The sequence below is a fragment of the Schistocerca piceifrons genome, chromosome 3 (assembly GCF_021461385.2).
Source record: "Schistocerca piceifrons isolate TAMUIC-IGC-003096 chromosome 3, iqSchPice1.1, whole genome shotgun sequence".
Taxonomy (NCBI): Eukaryota; Metazoa; Arthropoda; class Insecta; order Orthoptera; family Acrididae; genus Schistocerca; species Schistocerca piceifrons.
Window position 1 is genome coordinate 557,965,431 of NC_060140.1, and position 27,007 is coordinate 557,992,437.

A 27,007-nucleotide genomic window follows, 5' to 3' on the forward strand; every position below is an offset into this window, starting at 1 on the left:
ATATGGGCTTGTAATTTGGTGGATTACTGTTATTGCCTTTCTTGAATATTGGTGTGATCTGTAAAACTTTCTAAACTTTGGATACGAATCTTTCGTCGGGCGAGGAGTTGTATATGATTGTTAAGTATGGAGTTACTGTATCAGCATACTCTGAAGGGACATAATTGGTATACATACTGGAGAGGACGACTTGCATTTATTAATCCATTACTGGCTATTGTCCCTATTTTGGGACGCGTATATTTTACTTATTTCTACGTAAGCAATGGAGCTTTTAGCCTTCATTGTTGCACCTGTAGATTCAACTAACTGCTATAATGCCTGTAAATGTAAAATAAATTTTTTCTATGTACTTCACGCCAGGAAAAGTATCAACTTGCCGATTTTTTGTTCCCACACTTGGCAGCACTGTATATTTGCTGGTAGTTCCTGGACGACAATGAGCTGTGATTTTGTTGTGTGGGCGTGTTTGTTATGAATATATGGATGTGCGTGTAAGATTAAGTATACTTCAGATTTTTTCAAGTAAGTGCAACATAGATGTATTTTGTGCGTCCCAATAATGGGACAATGGTATGTTGCACTATCATTTATTGTTGATGTGCCCTATTCTTGTATATATGTATTATACAAAGAAGAATTGCATTTTACGTTCTTTATATCCCCTTTTTTCATATTATATTCGCATTTTAGGATTCCAACAGGATAAAAACATGCCGCGTGGACTTACACTTGAAGATATTCTAGCAGAACTGGAGAACCATCAAGAGAGTGATTATGAAGATGATGACGTACAATTGGCGATTAATCCACCCAATGCAGATGTAATAACAGATGAAGAAGACATTGACGAAAATGTACTGAACTATGAGTCTGTTGCACAAGATGTAGCTGGTACTTCAGAGCTCACAACCAGCTGAGACGAAGCTAATGCTACAGTTGTACCTGAAGAAGCCAAAAGACGGAAAGCATTAGGAGATGGAGCAGAGAGTGGTACGTTATCTCCAAAAAAAAATATAAATGAAAGTGGTATATATGTCAATTAACGTACACAAACACTAGTGAACCAGGGAAGAGCAACGAACATTATGTTGTGGAATATCTAGCAAATAAGACAGTGCCCCAGGTGTTCGAGGATTTTTTTTCTGAGAAACTAATGGATACTATTATTGAACAAAGCGAAATCTATGCTTGCCACCATAACTAAATTTTCTGCCAACCAAAGAAGAACTAAAATCACTTATTGGCATAGTACTTCTGAGTGGTTATCATAAGCTTCCACATGAAAATATGTTCTGGGAACAGGCTCCTGGTGTCGGTGTTCCTTTAGTCTTCAACTCCATGTCAAGAAATAGGTTTCGGCAAATAAAGAGATTCATTCATCTCAATGACAACTCCAGAATAGACAAAAACGACAAGATGTACAAACTGAGGTTGTTCTTTGAAATGTTGAAAAAGGAATTTGGTAAATTTGGCTTTTTTCATCAGAACTCTCAATTGATGAAATGATGGTACGTTAATATGGCAAACATTCAGCTAAAATGTTCCTAAGGGGAAAGCCTATCAAATCTGGATATAAAATTTGGTGTCTTACAAGTTACAATGGCTTTCTTTATAATTTTTCGCCATACTGTGGCAAGACTGACACAAACAGGAGCCTTTAGGTGCAAGGGTAATCAATGAACTAACCAGCATGATTCCAGAACCAGAGTATCCGAATTATAAGCTTTTCTTTGACAACTTTTTCACCAGTGTTGACACACTGATCACACTTGGAAAGAGTAAAATTAATGCTACAGGCACAATAAGAGAGATCAGAACTATTGCATGTCCTTTGATTGACAGGAAAAGAATGGCAAAAGAAAAGGAACAAGGATTCTATGACTACATGTTTGACAAAGAGAACGAAGTTCTGGTTGTGAAATGGAGTGACGACAAACCAGTATGTGTAGCGACAAATTACAGTACTATTACTCCTCTGAGTTCTACTAAAAGATACTCACGGGCAAAGAAAAAGAAAATATCTGTTACAATTTCACATCTCATTGAAGAATACAATGCCCATATGGGCGGCGTAGATCTACTGGACAAGCAGATATCACTTTATAGGGTGAAGATAAGGTCAAAGAAATGGTGGTGGCCATTATTCACACAGATGATAGATATCTGCGTAGTAAACACATGGCGTGCATACCAAATTGCTAACTCTAATGAGAATCTCTCACTTTTGGATGTCCTACAGCGATTAGTGATGTTTTACCTATCAAAGAAAACAGGATCAGTACCAAAACACAGAGGACCACTAGGAAGTAAATTGACGGGAGGACGGGTGAGCACAGATGTACGACTAGATCCAGGAAATCATTTCATTGTGCCAAGTAAAATACAGAAGAGATGTGCTTACTACAAGAAAAAAACAACAAAAATTTGTGATAGGTGCAATGTTGATGTACGCGACAAATGTTTTGCTTCATTTAATACTGAATAGACATTCAATAATATTGAAATATTCTTTATTTATTGTTTGTGTTGTTTCTTACAATATTATGGATGGAGAATAAGGATGTGAATTTGGATAGCGCAAATGGCCAATGTCCCAAAAATGGGATGGTCTGTAGTTTTTGTTCTAATAAACTGAAAATTTTCAAAACAACTTTTTATACACTTAATCACGCAATGTAACATATTTATGTATAAAAGTTTGCAAAAAATGATCCGATACAGTTTTGGCCAGTAATGGGTTAAGTGCCTGAAGCTGCTTCATTACTCCGAAGATGTCTCCTTCTAAGTTACTCATGTTGGAAGCTGCTCTTGAATCGAATTCTGGAATATTTACTTCGTCTTCTTAGGTGAAGGAATTTCTGAAGACTGTGTTTATTAACTCTCATTGATAGTATTTCCTGCTGCTATAGCGCAGGGAAGACATTGATTGTGTCTTGCCGCTACCATACTTTACATCGAGCAGAATCTCTTTGGATTTTCTGCCAGGTTTCAAAACAAAGTATCATTACGGAAACTATTATAAGCCTCTCGCAATGAAACCAACGCTAAATTTCGAGCTTTTGTAAAATATCTCCAATCTTGTAGATATGCATTAGTTTAAATTTAAAATCATTTTCTCGTTGTGTCTACAACAGTGTTCTGACCTGCTATGTGTACCGTAATTATTTGGTTTAAATCTCTCAATTGCTTTCAATACTACTTCTCTGATTCAACGTACATCTGGTCTACGCTTGCATTGTTAATTAGGAAACAGTGGAGATCGTTTCTTATGAAGGTATCAAGCGAACTTTTATCTGATTTTTTGAATAGATAAATTTTTCATTCGTTCTCGGAGTATTTGGGAGTTACAGTATTCAGTCTCGCAACGACAATCCTGTGTTCACTAATCCCTGTATCCGTTTTGATGTTCGTTATCAGCTCAGGATTTTTTTGTTGCTAAGAGGTCATCAAGTGCTTTTTCACAACAATTTAATATTCGAGTGGGCTCATGAGCTAACTGTTCGAAATAATTTTCAGAAAATGCGTTTAGCACAATTTTGGATAATTTTTATGCCTACCGAGGATTTTAACTTGTATTTTCGGCAACATATCGAGGGTAAATTGAATTCGCAAGTAATTATAATTGTAAGAGTCGGGTACATGTTTGAAATTAGACTCAAGTTTTCTTTGAACCTTTCAGCTACTGGGAGGTCGGTAAAACGATCCAATTATTGTTTTATTCATGTTGACGGGAATGACCTCTACCCATACTAATTCATAGAAACTATCTATTTTAACTTCAGCACAAGATAAACTGCTTCTAACAGCAACAATCACGCCACCGCCAACTGTATTTAGCCCATTCTTTCTTAACACCGTTAGATCTCTCGCAAAAATTGCAGTCAAACTTATTTCCAGCTTTAGACAACTTTCAGTGCCTACAATGTCCGCCTGCTTAGCTGGGTGGTAACGTGCTCTCCTCCCATGCAAGAAGGCTCGGGTTCAATTCCCGGCTGTGTTGGAGATTTTCTCCGCCTGGGGATTGGGAGTTGTGATGTCCACATCATCATTTCATCGTCATCACCGGCGCGCAAGTTGCGCCATGTGGCGCCGAGTGAAATAAGACTTGCACTTGGAGGCCGAACTTCCCCGAATAGGGGCCTACCGGCCAACAATGCCATACGCTCATTTCCATTTTCAGTGCCTATAACGATTAGAGTAACAGTGCTTTCCATTAGCGCTTGGAGCTCTGTTACTTTCCCACCACAATCGCCACAATTTACGTTATACCAATGGTTCCTAGATCTACGTTCTTCCTGTGTTCGACCTGGATGCGGGAGGAAATGGCCGCAGTAGGCGAAGAGCTGTATGCGCTTTTGGCAGCGGTCAGCCACCTTCACCCTGCTGGCAGGAGGTGCAACAGAGGCAGACATCTGGCGTTTCGCAAGGGACTCCCCACGGGTTACGCTGCCAAAGAGTCTCCTAGTGTACACGATGCGGTGGATCCGCCCTCACATTACGGTAAGTGGAGGTTGTGGCACGTGTCACTCGAGGTGGAGGGTCACTGTGGAGGCTGGGCGTCTGGTCTCGCCTCTAGACCATATTAGTGAACAGGTGGCCACTCCTTCAGCTGGGTCCAAGCAGGCACATATCGCCTAGGGTAAGTACCATTATTATCCTTCAATTGGCAAAAGATGCCGGAATAGTCACCCTTTTGGATCTCTAGAAGGGGTCTGCTAAGGAGGAGCAGACCACGAGGAAAAGATTGAATAATCAACAACAACAAAGAAAATGGAATAATGGCTCTGAGCACTATGGGACTTAACATCTGAGGTTAGCAGTCCCCTAGAACTTTGGACTACTTAAGTCTAACTAACCTAAGGACATCACACACATCTATTCTCGAGGCAGGATTCGAACCTGCAACTGTAGCGGTCACGTGGTTCCAGACTGAAGCGCCTAGTACCGCTCGGCCACCCCGGCCGGCATAATCAACGAAAGTATAACATTCTACGAGTTTGGGCATGGAATGTCTAAGCCTGAACGTGATAGGGAAGCTAGAAAATTTGGGAAGTAGAATGCAAAGGTTTAATCTAGATATAGTAGGAGACAGTGAAGTGTAATGGAAAGACGACAAGGATTCCTGGTCAGATGAATATAGGATAATATCACAGCAGCAGAAATTGGTGTATCCGGAGAAGGAATCGTTATGAAAGGGAAGGTAGGCAGAGAGTGTGTTACTGCGAACAGTTCACTCATAGGGTTCTTCTTATCAGAATCGACGGCAAACCAACATCGACAACGATAGTTCAGGTGTACATGCTGACGTCAGAAGCTGAAGATGAAGAGATAGTGAAAGTACATTGGGACATTGAAAGAATAATACAATACGTAAAGGTAGATGAAAACCTAATAGTCATGGTGGACTGGAATGCAGCTGTAGGGAAAGGAGTAGAAGAAATGGTGACAAGAGAATATGGGCTTGGGACAAAGAAAGTAATTACTAATAAACCACGGGTTACATAACGAATACCTCTGCTGGTCGACGAAAAAAGGAACTACAAAAATGTTCAGGGAAATTCAGGAATACAGAAATACGAGTCGCTGAGGAATGATATAAAGAGCTAGTACAGGGATGCTAAGACGAAAAGGCTGCTCCGAAAACGTGAAGAAATCGAAAAAGATATGATTTTCGAAAGGACCGACTCAGCATATAGGAAACTGAAGACAACCTTCGGTGAAACTAAGGGCAAGGGTGACAACATTAAGAGTGTAACGGGAATTTCACTGTTAAATGCAGAGAAGAGAGCGGATATGTGGGAACAGTACAATGAAGGAATGAGGGCAAAGATTTGTCGGATCTGAAAGAAGAAGAAACAGTAGACGATTTAGAAGAGATGGGGGATCCAGTATTACCACCAGAATTTAAGAGAGCTTTGGAGGACTTAAGATCAAATAAGACAGAAGGGACTGATAATATTCCTTAAGAATTTCTAACATCATTGGGGAAAGGAGCAACAAAACGACTGCTAAAGTTGGTGTATAGAATGTATGAGTCTGGCGACATAACATTTGACTTTCGAAAAAATATCATCCGCACTATTCCGAAGACTGTAAAAGCTGACAAGTGCGAGAATGTATTGCACAATCAGCTTAACAGTTCATGCATCCAAGTTTCTGCCAGAAGATATATTCAGAAGAATGGAAAAGAAAATTGAGGATGCGCTAGATGACGATCACTTTCGCTTTGGAAAAGGTAAAGGCACCAGAGAGGCAATTCTGACGTTGTGGTTGATAATGGAAACAAGACTAAAGAAAAATCAAGACTCTTTCATAGGATTTGCTGACCTGCAACAGACGTTCGACAAGTAAAATGGTGCCAGGTGTTCAAAATTCTGAGAAAAAAGTGTAAGCTACAAGAAGAGATGGGTAATATACAATACGTACAACAACTAAGAGGGAATAATAAGAGTGGACGACCAAGAACGAAGTGGTAGGATTAAAATGGGTGTAAGATAGGGATGTTACTTTCATAATTCGCAATTGCCCAGTGCTAGAAACCTTCGACCATTCGATTCATGTGTGTATTCTTATCGTATACTGTAGACTCAGCAGTACTTGGCCTGTAATGCGGCAACTACGTATTCTAGCCCCTAGACAATGAAGCCAGCCAAAACTTTTAATATTTCAACTCTGAGTCGGAGGGTACGTAGTTGAGGACCACCTCATTTCTTTCATTATTGTTTGAAAACCCGCATAATGAAACATGGACTGTGGGAAAACTGGGACAGAAGAGAATCGACACATTTGAGATATGGTGCGGCAGCCGAATGGTGAAAATTAGGTGGACTAATAACGTAAGGAAAGAGGACGCTCTGTGCAGCATCGGAGAGTAAAGATGTGGAAAATACTGACGACGAGAAGGGACAATATGATAGGACATCTGTTAAGACACCAGGAGATAACTCTATATTACTATAGGGGCTGCAGAGGGTAAAAATTGTAGAGGAGGACAGAGAGTGGACTACATCCAGCAAATAATTGAGGACATATGTTGCAAGAGCTACTCTGAGATGAAGAGGCTGTCACAGGAGAGGAGTTTGTGGTGGGCCGCAGCAAACAAGTCAGCAGACTGATTACTCAAAATAAAAAGAAAAAAAACTGTTAATCAGAAGTTCCAACGTCGGGCACGTTATGGAGCTCGTCAGGGAGATAGCTTTCAGGGGTGGAAAGAAAGCCAGTGTGCGCTTGGTATGTCTGCACATGTGCCTCATACGAGATGTGGCTGTAGTCTTCCCTGCGGCTATCGAGTGCGAAGAATGCAGTGGTCTGGAAGTTGCGACTCAGACACAAACGACGCCTGTCGCATATTTTCTGGGGCCATCTTCAGTTCATACAGTTGGCTGGCGAAGGTATTGAAGGGTGCTGGACTCTCGTGCGGGGTGCAAGTAGAGCTCACAATCGGCAACGTTCTTCCCAGAGTTGATTGAGGTCTTTTGAGTTCGAGCGGAATGGAGGGTCTCAATCAAAGGCTTCGTGGACTCTGAGGCAGTTTTTTCTAGACTTGCGTTATCGGGTGGCAGTCTAGGACTCCACTTGACAGGACAGGGGCGAACTACACAATAGAAGCATCTACTAAAGTAGCAGAGTACTTGTGAAGTGCACATGCCGGTTTCCTAGTAAGGCCGTAATTTGAGATACTCTGATGAAACTCGTCAGTCGATACGCAGAAAGTGTATTCAGACCACGTTCAGAGTAATGAGACTTCGACTGTCAAAATGTTATAAGTAAATTGTCGAGTTATTCGTAACAAAGCTCACGAAATTACTGCCCTCCAGTAAAGTTCTTGGCTGAAATTATTCTTCGTATCGAGAGCTGGGTAAAACCTGAGGCAGAAACCTCTGAGATGTTTAGTGAGTCATGGAACGTATATCGCAGAGACAAACTAGACGTCAATTGACAAAAATATTGTCTCTGCTGATGCCTGTGAAGTTACCTGGTGGCGTATAAAAGGCCTAGGCGGAACCAAATTAATTGCTGGATGTTTTTACCGGCCGCCTGATTCCGCTGTGACAGTTTTGGAGTCATTCAAAGAAAGTCTGTGCTAATTAGTGCATAGATACTGAGGTCATGCAATACTAGTTGTAGCGAATTTAATCAACCGAGTATAGACTGGGATTTCAATGGATTCACTGCGGGGGATATAGACAGGCAGTACAGTGAAGCACTTTTGAATACGTTTCCTGAAAACAAACTTGAACGATTAATTCCCCAGCCCACACACAGTAGAAATATCTTGGACCTTGCAGCTGCATACAAACATGTCGGATCTTGTCAATAGCGTCAGCATAGAGACGGAGGTTAGTGATCATGATGTTATTATACCAATTACGGTTACGAAAATTAGTAAACCAAGTCAAAAAGGCTAGATGAGCATGTCTGATAGAAAGAGCAGATAGCATTCTTTAGCCTCTCAGACAGTCAATTGAGTTTGAACAAACTGCAAATCGTGGTCCGGAGAAGAGATCTATGTGTTTAGTAAGCGGATTAACGACGAAAAAGGCCCACCAAGATTTGACCATGAAATTCATAAAATGCTGAAGAAGCAAAGGCTGTTGCATTCTCATTAAAAAAAGATCACGCAAATGACGACAAGCAATGCTTAGAAGAGATTCGTGTGTGTCTTTCGAATGCTCCATGCACGAAGGACATAACAACCACCCGTCATATCTTAGCAAAAGATCATCCCGAGAGCCCGAGAAAAATCTGGTCCTATGTAAATTCGATAAGGGGATCTAAGGCTTCCGTCCAGTCACTCATTGACCAGTCTGCTGTTGCAGTTGAAGATAACAAATCGAGAACCGAAGTTTCAAATTTCGCGTTTAAGATATTGTTCTCGAAGAAGGATCGTAAAAACACACTGTCATTTGACCATCGAACAGATTCCTAGATGGACGACGTAGTAATAAGCGCAAATAAGTAACTGAAAGAGTTGAAAATAAATAAGTCTCCAAGTCCACATGGAGTTCCAGCTAGGTTCTACGAAGAGTACTCTACGACACTGGCCCATTACCTAGCTCGCATTTATCGCGAATCTCACGCAACAGTGCAGAGTCGCAAGCGACTGGAAAAAAGTGCAGGTAACTCTTCCATACAAAAAGGGTAAAGAAAGGACCGGCAAAATCACAGACTAAATTCCTGACATCGGTTTGCTACAGAAGCCTTGAATCAGCACGAATATTTTAAATTTTCTTGAAACCGAAAAGCTTATGTCCACGCATCAATCCGGTTTTAGAAAGCATCCATCGTGCGAAACTCGGCTTGCCTTATTCTGACATGATTTACTGTGAACTATGGATGAAGGTCAGCTGGTAGATTCCATATTTCTAGATTTCCGGCAAGCATTTCACACGGTCCACCACTGCAGATTGATTGCGAAGGTACGAGCATATGGAAGAGGTTCCCCTGATATTTGAGTGGCTGGAAGACTTCCAAAGTAATACGAGTATAAACCAATAAGTTGACCTCGACGGTGAGTGTTCATCAGAGAGAAGAGTATCCTCAAGAGTACCACATAGAAGTGTGATCTCACCATCATTATTTTCTAAATACACGATCAAGCGGATATGGTGGATAGCAATCTGCGGTTGTTTGCTGATGATGCCGTGGTGTACGGTAAGGTGTAGAAGTTGAGCGACCGTAGGAGGAAACAAGATGACATAGAGAAAATTTCTGGTTTGTGAGATGGATGGCAGATAGCTCTAAATGTAAAAAAAAATTGAGTTAATGCGGATTATTAGGACGAACAAACTTGTAATGTTGAGATACAGTATTACTAGTGTCTTGCTTGACACAATCAAGTCGTTTGAATATCTGGGAATAACGTTGCAGTTTGTGAACCGTTTACTGCGACGTATCATATACTCAGGTTGCCCTCCATGGGGTGGGTGTACGCAACGACTGTGGTTATATTGGGTTAGATAGAGCAGCAATCAGTCGTGGAATTAAGTTGCTTTAATATGACATTTACAGTCACAATGCAGATCAGATTTCGAACTGTGTCAGGTCATTATCAATGCAGTGCGGAATTGTAGCAGTTGTTCGTGCTCAAGTGAATGCTTACACAGCTCAACCATATACTGTTACAAAGATGAACTGGCCTTTTTAAATGAGCTGACAGTCACAATTATAGGAGATACTAATATTAGGTTTTATGGTGTTGTGTCTGTCCACCTTTAGGGAAATTCATTATTATTTCAGATTTCTAGAACGATATTAGGTAATTTAACGTAATACATTTTACAAAGATTACAAAAGAGCTACATACTTTGTATCATTGTTCAACGAAAGAATGGTCGAAAGTGAATGAGACTTTGAGACGGCTCTTTTCAGTGAATGATACACCTCTAGTTCTATGTGTACTGACGTCCAGGGTGGTAATCCAGATATTTTGTACGATTTGTACACGAAGGATTAGTATAAGTCAGCTGATATAGTGTACATGTAAATATTTAGCAAAGTTACGAAAATCAAGTGCACTTACCTCAAAAGTTGTTGTATTTCTGGATAGACTAAAGTAGTATCACATATGTGTTCGCTCCATGGTAATATTGATTCCTGAAGTTCTTTATTAGTAACTTCAGCGATGTCCTCAAATTGTTCCTTCGTTTCGCCCATGGGGATCAAAGGTGCTACGTCGATTTGAGTTAAACCTTTTGGTGGTACCTGCAACGGAAAATACGTCTCTGTAAATCTCTTGTGTTCATTATGCTGTTATATTTAAATACCTATTGTGTTACACTTTAATACATTACAACGGGTAGCATAAAGTCTCTTACGGTTTATTGCAATAATTATGAGCCGATTCTACTTCGAAGGCGAAGAAAGGCAAACGATTCACCATGGGGCGATTGCCAGATTTATTTTTACAGCTCCGACGTCCATCATAACAAATACGTAACTAATGTGAACGCGCTTCTTTCATAGAGGTGCTACATCGTAGATATCAAACAACGATGAAACATAAAGAAGCAGAGTGTGAGATATCATCAGCTGGTATTTTAAAGTTATTTTGAGTTATTATAATATGATGACTCCCTGACCATTCATAATATTCGTCATAATATTTCGACCCGCCCTACACTGAGGGTATGGACGCGTCCATCCACGAGATTACACAAAAAAAGGGTTTAACTTAGGAAACTGTACCGGGACTGTTCATATTCTATATTAACAACCTGCCATTCATTATCAAGAAGCACCTCAGATTTTTTGTTGATGATGGAATTAGCCATAAATAAGTATTACCTGGAAAAGACGGGACAATTCTTCAGGAAGATCTTGTGAGGAATTCGGAGTGGTACACGGATTAGAAACTTACTTAACATATTCAGAAATTTAAAATTAAGTGCGTCACAAAACGCAGAATCTTACGCTATTATTAGTACAATACTAATGAGTCATAACTGGACTCGGTAAACTCGCATCAATACTTGGACGTAAAAAATTTTGGTTATCACATGGTTCACCCGTAGTCTAGGGTGGTCTTTGACTAGTAACCAAAATGTTCCCGGCCTAAGTTCGGTTTAAATTTTGAGTAAAAATCATCACCAATGGCGGCCAAAGACTACCCGCACAAGAAAGTACCCTCATTATGTCAACGGTCTTGTCAAAGAGGGCGGAAGAGAAGACAGGGCTTCAGGACAGTCTCAGGGTACGAAACTACCACTGAAAGGAGGAAGAATCAGCAACGATCAAAGGAATGAGGATGTAGAGGTCAATGGAAACCAGTGTATTAATTACATATAATGTGTATCCACAGGACATGTGACTTGCAACTGAGAAAGTGTCATGGCGATCTCCCCACTGCCAAACGTTTCCCATCTAGTCCCCCATTCGGATCTCTCAGAGAGGACTGACAAGGGGAGGTGACTTTAAGAAAAAAGATTGAATAACCAAAGAAACAATAACATTCTACGAGTCCGGGCATCGAATGTCAGAAGTTTGAACGTGGTAGGGAACTTGGAAAATCTGGAAAGCGAAACGGTAAGGCTTATTATGGATACAGCGTAGGTCACTGAAGAGAAATGGAAAGACGATTAGGATTACTGGTGAGATGAGTATTGAGTAACATCAACAGCAGCAGGAAATGGTATCAGAGAGTGAGTTACTGTGAACACTTCAGTTTCTCATCAGAAACGGTAGCCAACCAACACCGACAACAACAGTTACACATCCCGACGTCGCAAGCAGAAGATGAAGAGGCATAGAAGGTATATGAGAATTCTGAAAGGATAATTCAGCGCATAAAGGAAGATGAAAATCTAATAGTTATGGGGGACTGAAATGAGTTTGTAGAAGAAGGAACAGAAGGAAGTGTTATGGAAGAATGTGGGTTTGGTAGTAGGAATGAGATAGGAGAAGGATAAATTGAGTTCTACAATAAATTTCAACTGGTAGTAACGAATACCCTGTTCAAAAATCACAAGAGGAGGCGGTATACCTGGAAAAGGCTGAGAATACAGGAATATACCAGTTAGAGTACGTCACGGTCGGGCAGTCATTCCGAAGTGAGATATTTGGTTGTAAGGTGTACCCAGGAGTACATATATAATCAGATCACAAGTAAGTAATAATGAAGAACCCGCTGAAGTTTAAGAGACCAGTCAGGAAGAATCACTGAGCAAACAACTGTTATAGGGATGTACTAAGGAATGAAGAGATGCGCTTGAAGTTCTCTTAGAGTATAAATACTGCGACAAGGAATAGCTCAGTACAGTTGATGTTACTCAATACAGTATCGTATAAGTGTAACGGACATCTCTGAAAACGTCAACCACAGAAGTTCGGAAGAAAACCATAGGTACAAGGAGAGTAACTGCAAAAAACCTGAGTGACAGAAGCAATACTTCAGCTGATCGACGAAAGAAGGAAGTACAACAATGTCTAGGGGAACTCAGGAATACAGAACTGCATATCACTTACGGGTGACATGAACTTGAAGTGATGGGAAGCTTAAGCGAAATAGCTGCATGAAAAATTAGAAGAAATCAATAAAGGAATCGTTGTCAGAAGAACTGACTCAGCACGTAGAAAAGTCAAAACAACCTTCTGTCAAATTAAAAGCAAGAGCTGTAACATTAAGAGAGCAATGGAAAATTCACTGTTAAATACAGAGGAGAGAACAGGTAGGAGGAAGCAGTACATGGAAGGCATCTTTGAAAGGGAAAACTTGTCTGGTGAAGAGGAAACAGAAGTCGACAGGAAAGAGATAGGAGATCCAGTATTAGAATCAGAATTTAAAAGAGCTTAAAAGTTTTAAGATATAAATTAGGTAGAAGTGGTAGATAACACACCATCTGAATTAGGGAGTGGCAAAAAACTGCTACATACGTTGGTGTGCAGAATGTATGACACTGGCAATATACCTTCAGACCTTCTGGAAAAACATCCACACATTTCCGAAGATAGCTTGAGTCGACAAGTGCGAGAATAATGGCACAGTCATCTTAGCAGGACATGCATCCTAGTTGCTGAAAGATTAATATACAGAATAATGGAAAAGCAAACTGAGGATGTATTAGATGACGATCAGTTTGGCTTTAGGAAAGGTTAAGGCCCTAGAGAGGCTGTGCTGACGTTGCGGTTGACAGTGGAAGCAAGACTAAAGAAAAATCAATACACGTTCATAGGATTTGACGACCTGGAAAAAGCGTTCGACAATGTAAAATGGTGCAAGGTGTTCGAATTTCTGAGAAAAAAGTGGCAACATATAGGGAAAGATAGGCAATATGCAATATGTATAAGGAACAAGAAGGAACAATAACACTAGAAGACCAAGAAGGAATTGCTCCGATTGGTGTAAGACAGGGATGTAGTCTTCCATCCCTACTATTCAGGCTATAAATCCAACAAACAATTACGGAGATAAGAGAAAGGATCAAAAGTGGGATTAAAATTTAGGCTGAAACAATATTAGTGATAAAATTCCTTAATGACATTGCTATCCTCTGTGGAGGTGAAGCATCTGTTCAGTGAAATGAACAGTCTAATCAGTAGAGAATATGGTTTGAGAGAAAATCGAAGAAAGGCGAAATTAATGAAAAGTAGCAGAAATGAGAACAGTGAGAAACTTCGCATCAGAACTGGTGAGTACGAAGTAGATGAAGTTAAGGAATCCTGCTGTAGGCAGCAAAACAACCCATAACGGGCGGATCAAGGAGGGCATAAAAAGCAAACGAGCACTCGAAATAGGGCATTTCTGACCAAACAAAGTTTACTAGTATCAAACATAGGCCTTAATTTGAGGGAGAAATTTCTGATAATGTACGTTTGGAGCATAGTGGGGAACCTGGATGGAACAAAATAGAAGCATTTCAGATGCAGTGCTATGGGAGAACGTTCAATTTTAAGTGTACTGATAATGTAAGGAATGAGGAGATTCTACACAGAATAGACGAGGAAAGGAATATACGAAAAATATTGAGGAGAAGAAGGAACCGGATGACAGGACGTCTCTTAAGACATCAGTGAATACGTTTCATGGCGCTGTAAAGAGCTGTGAAAATTGTAGAGGAATAGAGATTCGAATACATACAGCAAGTAATTGAAGACTTATGTAGTAATTTTTACTCTAAGAGGAAAAGATTGGCACAGGAGCGGGATTAGTGGCTGGCCGCATCAGACCAGTCAGAAGACTGATGACTCAAAAAAAAGTGGAATAATCTCATACTCCATCTGTACAAAAAGTTCCGAGAATGATTTAATTCCTGCCTTACAAGCTGCTTCAACGCAGTCAACTACAGCTAGAACTAACACTGTAAACAACCCACATCTACAGCTACATCTACATTTATACTCCGCAAGCCACCCAACGGTGTGTGGCGGAGGGCACTTTGCGTGCCACTGTCATTACCTCCCTTTTCTGTTCCAGTCGCGTAAGGTTCGCGGGGAGAACGACTGTCTGAAAGCCTCCCTGCGGGGTAAGTTCTTTCGCGTACTCTGTGTAGATCCCGTCACGTCCAGTGCACTTTCCTCTGTTGAGCGATATCAGTTGCTTTTCTATTCCTTGCACACTTATTTCGATGTCAGCCATTATTTCGTTTGTGGGAGGATTTAGAGAAGGAACTGCAGTGCGATCTTCCTCTGTGAAACAGCTTTGAAAAAAGGTGTTTAGTATTTCAGCTTTACACATGTCATCCTCTGTTTCAATGCCATCATCATCCCGGAGTGTCTGGATATGCTGTTTCGAGCCACTTATTGATTTAACGTAAGACCAGAACTTCCTAGGATTTTCTGTCAAGTCGGTACATAGAATTTTACTGTAGAATTCACTGAACACTTCACGCAAAGCCCTCCTTACGCTGACGTTGACATCGTTTAGCTTCTGTTTGTCTGAGAGGTTTTGGCTGCGTTTAAACTTGCAGTGAAGCTCTCTTTGCTTTCGCAGTAGTTTCCTAACTTTGTTGTTGAACCACGGTGGGTTTTTCCCGTCCCTCACAGTTTCTGAAAAGACGACATGGTTCCAGTGTCGTCGTTAGGCGCACCACCGTCGGCACGCCTCCCTCTGCAGCAGCATCGTGAAGAGCCGTAGCCGGTGTCGCCTTGCTGACATTCTGTGGTCTCCCAGATCTCACCATACCTACCGTGTCGGTACGTGCCTTGCAGCAGACCAACCTAGCTCGTGACTAAAAAATGGCTCTGAGTACTACGGGACTTAACATGTCAGGTTATCAGTCCCCTAGAACTTAGAACTAATTAAACCTAACTAATCTAAGGACATCACACACATCCATGCCCGAGGCAGGATTCGAACCTGCGACCGTAGCGGTCGCGCGGTTCCAGACTGAAGCGCCTAACGTTTTCATGGTGTTGAAACTTCAATGGACAGCGATGCGGCAAAACAGCTTAAACGTTCAGCATTCAAGTTATAGAATTTGTAATAGATTACTTTCAGGTCTCATTAAATCCGAACGGATTTGTAGATGAGAATAATGGATTAAAGGAAGTAGAGATTGTCTCTTGGGGAGAGGGGGTGGGGGGAGGGGGGTTAAGGACCTGGCATGAAAAGATACGGAAACGGAACTGGACAAGATGAAAGGGGAATGGCACCAGGTGTTTCAGGGAGTTTTGGGAAACAGTGACTGCATCTGTGATGCAGGCGGTGTGAAATGAGAGGAAGACACCAGAAGATTGGAAAAAGGCAGTAATTGCCCCTATTTTCAAGAAAGGAAGTAGGAAGGATTGTAGAAAATATAGGTGAGTCACACTGACGCCAAACTGTACCACGTTATATGAAAAGATCCTGGAGAGTATAACCCGAACGAGGGCGAGAACAGGTTGAGGGACGAACAGCATGGTATCAGACCTGTAAGGTCAACTTTGATCTCATATTTGCAGTGAGGCAACTCCAGGAACGCCACTACAAATTCAGAGAGGACATGGTGATGGCCTTTCTCGATGTACAAAAGGCATTTGATATCGTCTGAGAAGAAAGGTCTGAGAAGCACTAAATAAGAAGGGATGAAACACAACAAGCAGAAAGGAGACGTACTGTGGAAGCCTAGGTTGTGTGAAAGTGGGTAATGAAAGGGCGGATTGGTTTCAGCAGACACGTACATTGTCAGTTCTCGTCTTCATTGTGGTCGTGGATCAGTAATAGCTAAAGTGGCAGAAAAAACTGGAGAAGACAAGATGAAAGGAATGGTGTTCGCAGATGACTTGATGATATGGAGAACAAGGAGGAGGAGATTCAGCAACAGCTGGATGCTCGGGCAGAAATTATGAGACAGCGTAGAATGAAAATGTATGTAAAGAAATGTGAGACCCTTATCGCAACTAGAAAGAAAAATAGAACTAGCGCAGTAAGTACTGGAGTTGAACAATTGAAGAAGGTGGAAAGTGCCAAGTACCTAGGAAGTGTGACAGAGGAAAATGGAAGGAATGAGGATGATATTAGGGCAAGTGGCAGATAGACATAAATACTCCTGTGAATTAGTAGGAGCCTGGATTGAAGCAAAGGTGTCGCACAAAAATACAAAGAAGTAATATATCTAAGTTACCACATCCCAATACTGACCTATTCATCTTAAACATGGCTAATGAAGAAAAGAGATTTAACCAGATTACAGGCACGTGAAATGCAATTCCTCAGAAGTAGGATAGGAAAAACAAAGGGAGATGAGGAATGGGAGGCGAAGGTAAATAGTCAAAGAAAGAAACTACGAAGAGGAAAACCAGTGTATAGATGGGTGAAAGGTGTGGAAGGGTGTGCTGACAAAAGAGGCGATGACTGGACCAGAGTGACCACAAAAAGATGGTGGGAAAACAGGTCTAGAAGGCGAGGCTGACGTTCCATACAGACCCAGCCTGGGGATGGAAACGGTTCAAGATGATAATGATAATGATGACAGACTTGTACACTGCGGATCACCTCCTAATTATGTGTCACTTTAAGAATTAATGAGATCAATAAAATTTGAGCACTTACATACAATCAGATCTACCCTTAATTTACAATTCGCCGCAGTCTTTGTTCCTTCCTTCACCCGGCCGACAGCGTTAGCAATGCTCTCGCGCTGGTACTTGGATATCTCTCGGTCGGGGGCGTTTCTGACGCTTCTGGTGCCACTCTGAGCAGCGTGTGACGGGAGCAGGGGTCTTGGGCTGACCATAACCAAACTGTAGACTGTAACTGACCAGCGGGAGAGCCAGACACAGCTGTCGGACCATGGACCGCGATGGGTGCGTGGTGGACTTCAGTCCGGTGACAGTGAGGATGTCGTTCATACACTCCCGTGGTTGTCCACAGAGCAGTTGGGAGGCAATCGGCTGGCGGGGAGTCAAGAATGGGAAGTCCTCTCCAAGCTAGTATGCCAAGGAGCTGTCTACGGAACCTGACTAACAGTCAAGACGGGGCTTTACCCCTGTGATAACAGAACAACCCCCATAGGATGGTCGGTGACTTTTCCCAGGCGCGAGGACAGCGAATCCAATGGAGACGCAGACCGGGGCTGCAGACTAAAAGAGGAGTACTGTGTGTGTCCTTTAGCGACCGACTGTCTGTATTTGGATCGGTAAAGTGATGCAATATAATGTCAAGTGAAACGCACAGGATGTATCAGGATCGGTAGAGTGATGTAATATAATGTAAAGTGAAACGCACGGGATGTATCATGTCGTCAGAAATGTTACACATGAAAGGTCCGTGGATAGGCGTGTGTGGTTGTTGTGTTGCGGCATTCTGCTTTCCTCCAATGTGAAAGCCATATTGATTGATCTACAGTGTACCATTTTACAGAAGGTAGCTTGTTATTACTCTTGTTAGCGTGACTGATTTCTCTTTTGTAAAGAAGTATACCTAATGTGTGATAAATTCTTTGTAAATTTGAGCCTACACCTGGACAGCGTGGAGACTTAACTCCAGCCCACCCAAAACCTACGCTAAAACAATATCAAACCAGCTACCTTCAAATTATGTTGCGGAATTTCTTTTTCTTTTTTTTTGTGACTGGATGAAGAACATCAAAGATTCCTTTCTCTGAAAATTGTTGAGTTGCTGAAGCTACTGTCTGGCATTACGAGAAAGTAGCCTGTGCGGGAAATTATAAAGACATTGATGGGCAAAAACGTGTTAGCAACAACTAAATTCCAGGAACAGGTAGAATCTTTTGATATCATTAGTCCCTTGTTCCACTCACCGTGTGTTATTTTGCTACCAGATTCCTCCTGAATTTGCAGTTTGACCATGTATAACTGAAACATAATTGACTTAAAAGAATTACGGCAGTTTCCTGTCAAGAGAGTACTCTGATAGTTGACATTTAATGTTACACGTGGCTGGAACTTGCCGTCAGTAAAAGTTACGGCAGTGTTTGTCACTGATTCAAATAACTCTTAGTCGTTTAACCTTGTGATTACTCGTCGATGAACAATGAAAATGCTGTAAGGGTGAAAACGAAAATACCATTAAACAAAATGCCATATGCAAGATCATTCACTTACACTACAAACTATCATGAATATCTGTCAATTATATCTGAGTTGGAGTATGTAATTAATCTAAAATGTCTGAGTATGACAGTACTGAGAAAATAAGTGGCTATCAGAAGGAAACGGTTCATATATAGGAATCTGTTTTTTGTCTCATCAGTTTTCTGACTGGTTTGATGCGACCCGCCACAAAGTCCTCTCCTGTATCAAACTTTTCATCTCAGAGTAGCAGTTGAAACCTACGTTCTCAATTATTTGCTAGGTATATTTCAATCTCTGTTTTCCGCTACACCTTTTACCCTGTACAGCTCCCTCTAGTACCGTGAAAATCATTCCCTGGTCCTACCTTACTGTACATTCTTCTTGCCAATGTTTTCCATATTTTCCTTTCCTCGCCGATTCTGCAGAGAACCTCCCATTACGAACCTAATCAGTCCACCTAATTTTCAGCATTCTTCTGTGACCCCACATTTCAAATCCTTCGTTTCTCTTCTTTTTCGGTTTTCTCACAGTCCATGTTTCACTACTATAGAATGCTGTACTCCAAAAGTACATTTTCAGAAATACAGTCCTATGTTTGAGACTGGTACATTTCTCTTGGCCAGGAACTCCCTTTTTCCTGGTGATAGCCTGCTTTTTATGTCCTCCTTGCTCCATCTGTGATGGGTTATCTTGCTGCTTGCATAGCAGAATTCCTTAACTTCATTTACTTCGTTACCACCAATCCTGACGTTAAGTTTCTCGCTGTTCCCGTTTCTGATACTTCCCTTTACTTTCTTCTTTCTTCCATTTACTCTCAATCCATATTTTGTACTCATTAGACTATTGATTCTCTTCAGCAGATCCCGTAATTCTTCTTTACTTTCACTGAGAATAGCAATGCCATCAGCGAAATCTTATCATCAATATCCTTTCATCTTGAATTTTAATTCCACTCTTGAACCTCTCTTTTATTTCCATAATTATTTCTCCGATGTATAGATTGAACAGTAGGGGTGAAAGACTATATCACTGCCTTACATCCTTTTTACCCGAGCACTTCGTTCTTATTGTTCCTTCTTGGCCAGCCGGGGTGGCCAAGCGGTTAAAGGCGCTACAGTCTGGAACCGCGCGACCGCTACGCTCGCAGGTTCGAATCCTGCCTCGGGCATGGCTGTGTGCGATGTCCTTAGGTTAGTTAGGTTTAAGTAGTTCTAAGTTCTAGGGGACTGATGACCTTAGAAGTTAAGTCCCATAGTGCTCAGAGCCATTTGAACCATTTTTTTTGTTCCTTCTTGGTTCTTGTATATGTTGTATATTAGTTGAGCAACCCGGCGTTGCATGGATAATTATTTCTTCTACCCTTCTATTAGTCCACCCCCTCCTCCTTCCTCTCTCTGTCCATCTCTTCCTTGTCCATATCCTTTGCCCTCCGTCTCTCTGCCAAGTCCCTTTGCTTCGTCTTTCTGCCCATCTCCTCCTGCTCCCCCCCCCCTCTCTCTCTATCCACGTCCTCCTCCCACCACTCTCTACTCATCCCATCTCTCTGTATCCACCTCTCCTCCTTCCCGTCTCTATTCATCCCACCTCTCTCTTTCCATATCCACCACTCCATTTCTGTGTTAACTTCCTCCACGGCCCCATTCTCTGTCTATCTCCTTCTCCCCTCTTTAATTCCATCTCCCTTCTTCCTTCCTATCTGCCCATCCCTTCGTCCTCTATTCTCTCTTCACGTCGTCCCAGTCACCGCAATAAGAGGCAGGCGATTCTTACCCCTTTCCGGATTTTAAGTGATATACCAGAAACGCTTCGAATTGTTCACAATGTTACAGAACATTCCACAACATTGGACAGTGTTCTGGAATGTTCCACAATAACCTGCGATCTTCCCGAACATTCCAGAACATCTCAGATAATTGTGGAACATTCCTGAACAGTCTGTAACGTTGTGGAATGGTCTAGAATACTCTCGAATGTTCTGGAATGTGTTTCAAAATTCTCGAATGTTCTAGAAATTTCTGGAGGGCGGAACTTCCCAGTCCTCATATCTTCAAAAGCACACCGTTCAGGAAAAACGGGAGTCTTCTTCATGAATTGGGGATAGCGGGCTATCACATAATATAACTCCCTTAATTGTACCGGGACTCGTTTCTCAGTTTTAGCGGCACGCACACTGTACACTTACTTTTATTATATAAATATTGAATAACCGTCTTGCCCTATAGCTTACCCCTATTTTCCCCAGAGTTACGAACATCTTGCACCATTTTATATCGGCGAATGCTTTTTCCAAGTCGACAAACCCTATGAAGCATTTCGATTTTTCTTTAACCTTGCTTCCATTATCAACCGCAACGTAGAACTTCCCCTCTGGTGCTTTTACGTTTCGTAAGCCTAGCTGATCGTCATTTAACACATCAACTTTCTTTTCTATTCTTTTGTACATTATTCTTGCAGCTGTTACGCCGATTGTGTGATAATTTTCGCACTCATCAGCTCCTGCAAACCTCAGAATAGTATGGATGACATTTTTGGAAAGTCAGATGGTGTATCACCAAACATTCTGCAGACCAAGGTGAGTAATCGTTTTGTTGCCACTTCCCCCAAAGATTTTAGAAATTCTGATGGAATGTTATACAGGATGAAGAAAATTTGCGCACTCGGCCTTCGCAGCGCGATACCTCGCATAGTGGCAGTATAAAAAGGTCTGTCACAAAATTTCGTCCTGCGGATATTTCCGGTGGTAAATGAGAGTTAAAGATTGGCAATCCGGCAACCCGGAATCACATGTACGCCAAGTATCTTCGTCAGGAGACGATATAACCGCTGTGCAATTTATACAGTGGATACCGTTTTGGTTAGCATGCAAGAGGTCCAGGGTTCGATTCTGGGTCGAGGCTTATTTGTGTCTTAAGCGTCATACAGCGATTACAGTAGGTCTTCTGCAAAACATTTGCAGTTACGTACCATGAACACAGAGATGAGAGTGCAACTGTTTTCATTGGTCAGCTTTTAAAGAATCCTTTTGCACGTTGTACTCCCATCGAAATCATTTGCAAAGTACGTTGCCACCCCTTCTGGTGACCTAAGATCCTAACGAAATGTAATGGACCAGAACGGAGCAATAAAAACAGTTGGTATTAATCGAGGGAACGATTGGGGGAGGGTATACAGAAACAAGTTTGGAATCTAGTAGATGCTATGGTGAGGAGCGATGCGCGTCCACAGCGTGCAATTGGTTTCTTTAAAGGCTGACCAATGAAAACGATTATTCTTCGACTTCGGGTATTCCTGGAACATACCTGCAAATGTTTTATAGAAGACTCTCTGCAATCGCTGTATAACGATTAAGACGCCAGATACCATACCATTCAGACTACTTTCAGCGAATAAAAACAAATACGCCTCGGCACAAAATCGAACCCTCGATCTCCTGCACGGTACCCAAAGAATTATCCACTGCACCAACTGCACAGTACATTTGCTATAACCTAACAAAGATAGTTGGCGTAGATTACAGTGTTGCCAGATTGCCAGTGTTTAACGTCCATTTACTGCCCGAAATATGCGCAGGACGAAATTTTTTGAGAAACATTTTTGTATTGTTAGTACGTGAATAATCGTTCTGCGAAGTCCGAGTGCGCGAATTCTTCATCAGACTGCATACCCCTTAGGAGTGTGTGAATGTGATAACGCTTGAAAGAAAAACCGAGGAAGGAAAAAGTAAGTGACAAATTGTCGTTCCACCAAGGCAATAGCTCCATACTTACAGAAAAAACGGTCGTTTGTTATTTTACATGCAGAACAAATATATTTGAACTACTCAGTTACAAATGTTGGCTGCTCATATTTTGGTTATTTTCAGCAGAGGTATAGCAGGAACGTCCCTGTCATGCATCCGCTAGGTTGACATTTTCCAAAAGACATTTAGCAACACTGGACTAATATTTATGTAGGAATTGTTACACTGTTTATCATTTTTTGACAAGAAACTGTGATTTCAATATGACTTTGATGTAGTTTGTAAGTATAATATATCCTTTTCAGTACTGTGTGGAGTATAACTACCCTGTATCCGTTGGCGCATCGCAAAGCCGCCTTCGGTCTAGTGTATACGTGACTAAATCTGCACTCGACTCCAAAAACTGGTTTGGATAGCACAGTTCTTTACTCAAGGTGGTCCTGCTGATGGTCGTTCGTCGCTGCCTTTGCCTGACGTTTGAATCAAGTAACCTAGTCGCAGGAGGATCTACAGTTCAACATGGATATTAATCATGATACAGCTTTATATTATTCTATTAGATAAATCGTTATTGGATGTCGAAAAAGATATGAGAAAAAATACTTACTTTGAATTTAACCCTAAAACATTCTGTTTCTTGTCTGATAGTTACCACTTAGACACAGAGTCATGAACATATGTAGGACAAGTAATATCTTAAGAGAAACAATGGTAATTACCTCGAATCTGATACAACAGTTGGTGTTACTACACAAAGATAATTAAAGTTTTCACTGTCGGCTTCAATTTGCTTTTAGGCTGATTTAGAAATAACGATATCTATTACCGATAGTTTCGCTGCTAGAAGTTCTTGTTCTTGAGTGCAATATGTATATACGCAAAGTTCTGACTTACAGACTCACTATCGCACAGACCAAACCGCTAGGGATATAAACTTGAAATTAGGAGTGAGTATGCACCTTATACTGCTGTCGTCGTTTAAGAAGGGACTTCTTGAAATCCCATCCCTCATGGGGAGAAATAGACAATGAAAGGTTTTGTGGAAGTTTTTGCTTAAAACAATTTTGAAGGAAGGCCTACGAAGATTGGTATTTGATTTCTCGATTAGAAATAAAGAAATCCGTGTTTCAGCAGTTTTAGAAATTTAAGCGCAATTAGGGTGAAATGGTGGGTGAAAGTTCTCTCTTAAAATAAATGGTTAAAAAGAAATACTAAAACATTTTTGAAGCTTCGTCTATGAAAAATGGTATTTGACTTCTCGGTCACAAATGATAACATACGTGTTTCAGTGTTTTTGTAAATTCAACTCCCAAGCGGATGAAGTCGGGAATGAAATTTTTACAGAATCCTTCATTATGAAAGCATTTAAAAGCTAAATCTACGAAAGTTTGAGTTTGGTTTCTTGGTTGGAAATAAAAAGAACTTGTTTCACTGTTCTTCAACCTCAACCCGTCAGGGGGTGAAATAGAACCAGACTGATTCCCTCACTCATCATAGTCCCCCAAAAACTGCTAAGAACAGATACCTGAAATTTGGAGAGGGTGTAGATATTATGCTGTAGGCATCGTTTAAGAAGGAATTGTTCGAAATTCCTCTGCTAAAGGGATGAAATGTGTCACGAAAAGCTTTTCGAAAGTATGTCGCTACTAAGGCAATTTTGAAACTAGAACTACGAAGATTGGTGTATGGTTTCTTAATTTCCAAATAAAAAATAACTATTTTCGCAGTTTGGAAAATTCAACCACTAAAGAGGTAAAATAGTGGGTGAAAGTCTACCTTCCTCTCTATCAGTTTCTTTTCTCAATGAATCGTTATTAAAGAACTACGAAAGCTGTTGTAAAGGTACATCTATGAAAATTGGTATTTGACTTCTCCGTTATTTAAAAAATACGTGTTTCATTGTTTTCGAAATTTAACCCCTTACGCTGAAGACTAGATGGGTAGATCACATAACTAATGTGGAGGTATTGAATAGAATTAGGGAGAAGAGGAGTTTGTGGCACAACTTGACAAGAAGAAGGGACCGGTAGGTAGGACATGTTCTGAGGCATCAAGGGATCACAAATTTAGCATTGGAGGGCAGTGTGGAGGGTAAAAATCATAGAGAGAGACCAAGAGATGAATACACTAAGCAGATTCAGAAGGACGTACGTTGCAGTAAGTACTGGGAGATAAAGATGCTTGCACAGGATAGAGTAGCATGGAGAGCTGCGTCAAACCAGTCTCAGGACTGAAGACCACAACAACAACAACAACCCCTTACTGCAGTGAAATAGGGGACGTAAAGATTTATGACACTATCTCGTTATGAAAGCATTTTCCTCCCAATCTAATCTATTAAAAATTAAAATTAAAAATAAATTAAGTGTTTTACTGTTTTTGGAAATTCAACCCCTAAGGGTGTGAAACAGGGAATAAAAATCCTTAGGAAACCATTTCGTTGCATTACAGGAATGTAAAGTTAAGTATATGGTAATTCGTATTTCACTTTACAATTAGGTATAAAGAAATATGTATTCGGGGATGAAAGTTCCTAAGGAAATATCACCACAGCAACTCAAAAGGCCTTATTAACAAAAACCTTGGACTTCAGCTATCAGACTCGCTATTTGGTCAGAAATACATTATGAAAAGACCATACTTCTATGGCCTTAATAATGTGGGAGACGTGTAGAAGGCGTTGCAGTTTGTGAACAAAGTAAACATTCGATTTCAGAAAAACAAAAAAATCTGTGCAGACCATACAGTCTGCGAGGGCGAAGCAGCAGGCGCTAAGCTAGTTAAAACTATTCTAACCTTTTTCGCCCCACACTAACATGGAATTTACTTTTCCGTGGCCTCTACCGTAATTATCTACCTCAACTCAGAGTTCTGTGGAAGTGGTAATGTTTATAATGAGCTTATGCGTTTGGCGATTCCAAGAAAACCGAGAGAGTGAGGGCAGTGGTTAGCATGCCGAAGTCTCATTTGGTTAACATGCTGGAATCGCTTCGAGAGGGCTACGGTTGAGATCCCCATCCGGTCATCCAGAATTGGATTTCTGTGAATTCTGTAAATAACTTAGAGAAAATGCTCTGATGGTTCCACTGAAAAGGATATGGTCGATTTCCATTCCCATCCTTCCGTAATCCGAGCTTGTGCTCTTTCTCTAATGACCTCTATATCCATGGGGCTTAAGATCTAATCTTGCTTCCTTCACTCCTTACTACCAAGAAACAAATGTGCTTGAAGTTCACGTACCTTCAAAGGATGTGTTGTTACCACAGTAACTTGATGACCCTTTTCAGCAAGTGCTGCCATAATAGCTAAGAACGGCGTTTGGTGACTAATGGACCTCGTTGGATTGATTCCAAGAATTCGTGCGCACTGCGAGACACCAGCAAACAGTAACATCGCCCACAGCACCGACGTCCTCATGTTGGTTCACAGGTTTCTCCTGAAGTCAACGAAATACATCAATGTCACACCCATTGGTCAGGAGCTGTTTCACAGCAGAGCATTCCTGTAACAGCAGTGATAACGGAAAGAACTAATATTAATGACAACTGCAACCCCGTGTGACTGAAAGGGGCTTGTTTTATCAGACGTAAAGGAACATGGCATTATATCAAGAATTAAGATGTCATAAATATAAATAATCGCTAAAAGTAGAGAAGGTAACTCCGCGACTAGGTACAGAAGGCGCCACCATTCCGTGTTACCCCATCACAAACAGCTTCGTTCAGATATGGTGTGGAGCGGTGTGCTTCAGCTTAAAGCTGTCTCACCAATAACAGCGGCGACGCGTCATGGAATGGAAACACTAAGGCCTTGGTAGGTCACTGGAGAGATTTGGCACCACATTTGCAAATACAAGTCACCTAACACCCGTCAATTCTGAGGAGGGGGCCGATAGCTCAGACACGTTTCAATCACATCCTAGATGTGTTCGACCGGGTTCGAGGCCGGCGAGTCGGGGCCAGCACATCAATTGGAACTCGCCACTGTCTTCCTCGAACCACTCAATCACACTCCTGGCCTTGTTACACGGCGCGTTATCTTGTTGAAAAATGCCACTGCCGTCAGAAGGCGTGATCACCATGAAAGATGTACATAGTCTGTAACCAGTGCGCGATACTATCTGGCCGTCATGGTGTCTTGCACGAACTCCACTGGACACATGGATGCCCACGTGAATGTTTTTCAAAGCATAATGGAGCCATGGCCAGCTTGTGTCTGACCTACAACACAGATGTCTAGGGGCTGTTCCCCTGGAAGACGATCGATGGATTCGCACTCTCCCATGTGCATGATGAGGAAGGAATCGGGATTCAT

At 41.4% G+C, this 27,007-nt stretch overlaps 1 protein-coding gene across 1 annotated transcript in view; it reads right to left on the bottom strand.

Annotated features, from left to right (window-relative positions):
* Nucleotides 1-26,110, bottom strand: part of LOC124788834 (UDP-glucosyltransferase 2-like) — a 99,900-nt gene extending 73,790 nt beyond the window's left edge. The window contains exons 1-2 of the mRNA XM_047256116.1: nt 25,934-26,110; nt 10,526-10,707 (exon numbers count right to left, since the gene is read on the bottom strand). Coding sequence (XP_047112072.1) covers nt 10,526-10,707; nt 25,934-26,110 — 359 coding nt within the window. The remainder of the gene's footprint in view (nt 1-10,525; nt 10,708-25,933) is intronic.
* Between the last annotated feature and the right edge of the window lie 897 nt (nt 26,111-27,007).